Raw genomic sequence first — 5,319 nt, 5'->3', positions numbered from 1 at the left:
TTTATATTTTATAGACAAAAACCACAACAAATCAGCATATGTGTTTAGAAAGAGATCGTGAGGTAAACCCAGACACCAGACCATTGTCTAAAGGGTGAAGGTGTAATTTTATTAGATTTCCAAATAACAATTTCCTTGTGCATGCCCTTCATTGAAGTAAGACAATTTCCCTGAAGCCTTCTGATAGGAAGATAAGAGCCTCAAATGTTAAAAACAAAAACAAAAAGCCACAACCCACCTGCTATAGATTTTCAGCATCCTTCCTTTGCATTGGTCATGGAATTCACTGGCAGGTGCGATACTAAAACATGAATAGAGCCCACGACCAGCCCTCCCCTGCTGCTAAAAAGCAGCATACATGGTAGAAACAGAAGGATTTACTGCCCATCCCTTGGGACTCTGGGGCTGTTCTGCAGAGTCTGGGACCAGATCCTTCACACAGGGTTGTAGGTGCCATTGTAGTGGAAAGGAGGCACCATCAAGCAGTTTCTGTCCTCAGGAACCCAGCGCTGGACATGGTTGTGGCCTTTGTTCCGGGGCCTCACTATCACAGTATCTCTAGATGCCAGGGACGGGTCTTCTGGGAAGAAGTTGAAGGGCCGGATCAAGAAGCCCACAGAGTTCCCAGGTGTGGCTGTGTTGGGGATGTCCTCTGAGTGGGGAATGTGCAGGAAGCCCAGCGTCACCCAGGCCACCAAATCCTATGGGAGAGACAAAGGTTTCAGAGGTTAGGCCAGTGCTGATTACCAGTCATCTGGGGGCAGTTTGCCTTGTGTCTTGAAAGATGCCTCTACAAACTTCCTGAGATGCTCTCAGTCCCATCAGAGAGGCGGTGAGTCTATCATGACCCTACCTTACCATGTACTAGAAAAAAAAATCACACTTCTAGGACCACAGGGCCTGAGGTGGGCAGAGGTGGGGACGGGGTCAGTACCTCCTCTTCAATGTTCTCATTGTTCTGAAGGAACTCCTCAAAGACCACAGGGGGATCCCAGGGGTCATTCTGGTTGTAGAGGCTGCTGCTATAGCGCTCAGACTCCCGATACTTTGTCACAGCCAGGGGGTACCTGCAGAGACAAGAAGTCAGGTGTCTCTGGGGACTAATGGTGCCTTTGAGCCCTTCCAGGGAACATCTTCAGGGTCAAAGACAGGCAAGTTGTTGCTTCTACAGAATGACTATCTATCTCCTGGGAGTCTTCAAGAATGTCTATCAGTAGGCGAGTGTCAGGAGCCCTGTGAGCACCACCCTCACCCCTCCCTCCCCAGAGCAAGAGAAGGCATGCCCACAAACACACAGACTCAGAGCCTGGAGGACAGAGGCACAATTAGGCACACACAGTCGCTGAAGGGAGCCCCTGGCTGTTCCTGGGTCTCCTCACCTGGCCCAAGTGACAGCCCGCTCCTCCGGCAAGCCTGGTGGCAGCACCTGCTCAGCCATAGAGTGGATCTGCAGGCGGTAGCTACGCCTGTGGTCCCAACAGTTCTTTTGAGGGCTGCTAAAGAGCAGGTACTTGGGCAGAGTCTGGCCAAAGCGGAATGAAGCCTGGCGCTCCCGGGAGTACTGGGTCTGCTCGAGTGTGGGTTGGACCACGGAGTGACTTGGGCTCCAGGGATTGGTGATGTTTTCCAGCTTTGTCTTCAGTGTCTGGAAGCTGTTCTTGGTGCCTGGGAGCATGAGAGGAGACAGAGGGTGAGACTCAAATATTGGAAGGGAAACCTCCCTGTTCATAAGATATCCACCCAAGACTACACCCAGAGCCAGCAGGAGAAGATGCAGAGCTGAGGGCAGGCATTGGTCCAGTGGTGGGGCACCAAGGCGGTGGCAGTGACAAGGAAGATGAAACCAGAGGAGTGAGAGGTCAGGTCACAGGTCAGTCATGGCACGGGGTGCATGCACAGGATATCCTTCAGAACGTTTTCTGTGCTCTAAACCTTGGCGTGGGGCAGCCATGTTTGTACAGGACTGTCAGGATACTATGGGTCAGAAGTCAAGTGGGGCCAAACAGGTAGAAACTATTCACCTGGTCTCAGTGGCCTTGCTCTGCTCTCAAATTCGATATCAGGGGTCACATCCCTGCCACTCTTCTGTGGAGCCATCATTTATCCACAAAACCCACTGAGCAGTCCCAGATGGCCCTGGGCCCCATTTCAAAGCACTAGGCTTCGGAATCTGTAACCCGCCTGAACACTCACCCCTTCCTCACTCCATGTATACCAACCCACTCAGCCCAAGGCAAGGGCAGATGCACCACCCCACATACAGGGTAACCCTAGGATACCGTTCACTGTCTCCATTTGTCAGGGACCCAAGCTGCTTTATATTGCTAGGAAGCAGACAGAAAGAATAACCCTAACGTGACTCAGAAGCTCAACCCATCCCCGTGGAGTGAGTCTATCAGTTAGAAGCAGCCAAGAGATTGAGAGAGTCTGGTAGTGAGTCCTACCTGCCACATCCAGGTCAACACGGTAGTGCACGAGGTGGGTGTGGATGTTGCCAAGCAGGTGGGCTTGTAAGCGAGTGCCATGGCGCAGCCCCTCAGGGGTGTAGAAGGTGGCATGGACATAGCCAGTGGCATGCATCTTGGTCTCCATTACACCGTTAGGGTAGAAGATGAAATCCCAGATATAATCATAATTGTAGACTGTTGATGTTGTCCGAAGCACCAGTGCATACCCCTTCAAACCCGCGTAGAAGTTGAAGCCCCCTTTAAAGTTTGAGTTAAAGTGGCGCCTAAGGGGCACCCCTGTGGGCATCTCAAAGAGGCAGAGAGCATGTGGATAACGGACAGGGCCATCGCTGTCGTAATAGTGGAAGGTGTCCAGGAAAGTAGCAGTCTCTGGACAGTCAATGCCAGGGGCCAACTCATGAGTGACACTGCCCAGGCCCCAGCCAACATCAATATATTTAGTCTGCATGCCTGCAGGTGTGTGTCCTCCATACAGTGCTACAGCCTCTTGCACACTGACCTCATAGGCGATACGCTCACCTCCAAAGAGCACATTAAAGATCTGCAGCCCAGAAGAGGTTCTGAGCTGGTAAGAGAAGCTCCAACCTCCATAGATCACAGTGTGGCCCTCCAGCTTGTACCGGGGGCCATTGGGCTGAACAATGTGGGGGCCAGAGATGTTGATGGGCATGGGAAACTCCCCTCGGCGCTTGTAGGAAGAGAAGAGGGGGGGCTGCTCTGTGCCCTCAGGCAGTGGGTCCCCGAGGACCACCGTGTCCACTTCTCCATTTGCATATTTCTGAGCCAGTTCCTCTGGGCTGTCGTAAAACTTCCCATTATACCAGAGCTTCTCTACTCTCCAGTCCTGGTCATCTGTGCTCCCATGATCCACAAGGATCTCTAGACCCATGGGGTGCAGGAAGTAACCTTCTACATAGCGCTGCACAATAAGCCAGCTTCTGCGCTGACCAGACTCCACACCACGGGGGGCCACATCAGTAAAAGTCAAGCACCGGGCATCACAGTCCAGGAATGAGAAGCCAGTGGTGTTGAGGAAAAACTGATGCAGAGGTGCGATGGCTCTCCTCAGCATGTGGAAGAGGAGGTCGTACTCTGCCGCCAAGATGGGTCTGGATGACCAGGACAGATGGTGCCCTGGCCTGGGGGATAGTTCTCGAATGTAGTACGGCAATGGCAGGGGCCCCACAGCAAATTCAGTGATGTTGGGGTGCTCCTGGGCACCGAAGAAGATGATGGCCCTGGCTTCCCGAACAGGGTTTTTTCCTCCTTTATCTAGAAAGTTCAGCACATGCTTCTTCTTGGGAAGTAGCAGCTCAATGAGAAACACTGAGTTCTTGGCCATGGTCACTTTCTTGGATGGCTGGAGCCCCAGCTCCGTCCTGTTCCTCAGGAAGCTGTGCACAGCCTTTATCTCCTGGGCACTCAGGTCTGCAAATACCCCCGCTTTGTCATGAGGAGTCCTCAGGGCAGGTTCTGTGCCTGCCATCTGTAGCATCAACAGGACAGTTCCCCAGGCGAAGACGCGGCTCATTTTTGTTAGCTTCATGGCTCTGGGACACAGCAGAAGGGAGGAGATGACTTGAGTATTACCCTTGCTCTATGGAGCACCTCACAGCACCTTGTCCCTCAGCCCTGTCACTTCCCTACCTACTAGCTCCCTCCTGTCAATCAATCTGAAGGCAGAGATGGGGTCTCTGGGTCCCCACTCGCAGTTCCGAATGCGGTGCACGCATATACGCTGATTTCTCCTCTCTTCTGTTACCTCTTAGAGTCGCATGGACTTTCTTGTCTACACACATCCCCGGAAGTTTATTTCAAAAGAGGAACGTTTTCCTCAGCCAGGGACACGAGCCACAGCAACCCAAGAACTGAATCTCAAACATCACAGACTTGGTGTAATAGATGGTTATACTCATTGCAAAACAACTGCCTTTTATGAAATTGTTCATGTGTGTATGTGTATTTGTATCTGGGTAAGGCCATGTGTGGGCATGTGCTATGTATTTAAGCGTGTGTAGGGCAGAAGTCAACTTCAAGTGTCTTTTTGTGTGTGTGTGTAAGGCAAATTCCCTGACTTTTACCTGGAAATCACTCATTTCATGAGCCTTCCCGCAGTGACGTTTCATTTGTATTTTAATAAATAAAGCTTGCCTGAAGATTAGAGAGTAAAACAGCCCTACTGATCAGCCATACTGACCAGGCAGTGGTGGCACACCTTTAATCCCAGTAGCTACACTAGTTTACCATAGAAACCAGGTGGTGGTGGTGCACGACTTTAATCCCAGCACTAGAGAGGAATACAAGACAGAAGAAGACAGGTTTGAGGCTCAGTCTCATTCTAAGGATTCCTGGAGGCAGGATCACCATTTCTGACTGACGTATAGGTAAGATCCAGTGGCTGGATGTTTTGCTTTTCTAACCTTCAGGTTGAACCCCAATATCTGTCTCTGGGTTTTTATTAATCGTGCTACAGCTTGCCACCAAGCAAGCTTCAGGAATGTCCTGTCTCCGCCTTCCTGGCATTGGGATCACAAGCGTGTGACATCACTCCTGGAATTTCAAGTGTGTTATGGGGATCAAACTCAGGTTCCTGCCCTTGTAGGGCAAATCCTGTCATCTGAGTCATCTCCCCAACAATAAAACCCCCTGTAGGGGCCACCTTTTGAAACTCAGTATAGATGTTCAAAGTGGGTTCAAGTCCTGGTAAATGACATCGTCTTGACCATATTGCTTATGGTATCTACGGTCTCAACTGTGAACTGGAAATGACAACATCATCATGCTCCACTCTAGACTTGTCCAAAAAAAAAGCAAATCAGATGTGAAGTAATGAATTTGGAACAAAGCTGGT

General features: G+C 50.8%; 1 protein-coding gene across 1 annotated transcript; it reads right to left on the bottom strand.

Annotated features, from left to right (window-relative positions):
• Positions 1–205: 205 nt before the first annotated feature.
• On the bottom strand, positions 206–4,014 carry LOC130881186 (amiloride-sensitive amine oxidase [copper-containing]). Its single transcript, XM_057780552.1, has 4 exons — positions 2,445–4,014; positions 1,380–1,665; positions 935–1,067; positions 206–701 (listed from the first exon to the last, which is right to left on the bottom strand). The coding sequence occupies exons 1-4, from the start codon at positions 4,012–4,014 to the stop codon at positions 435–437; spliced, it is 2,256 nt and encodes a 751-aa protein (XP_057636535.1). The 3' UTR covers positions 206–434.
• Positions 4,015–5,319: the final 1,305 nt, after the last annotated feature.

The sequence above is a fragment of the Chionomys nivalis genome, chromosome 1 (assembly GCF_950005125.1).
Source record: "Chionomys nivalis chromosome 1, mChiNiv1.1, whole genome shotgun sequence".
NCBI classification, from domain to species: domain Eukaryota; kingdom Metazoa; phylum Chordata; class Mammalia; order Rodentia; family Cricetidae; genus Chionomys; species Chionomys nivalis.
This window is presented reverse-complemented; position numbering and strand designations above follow the sequence as displayed.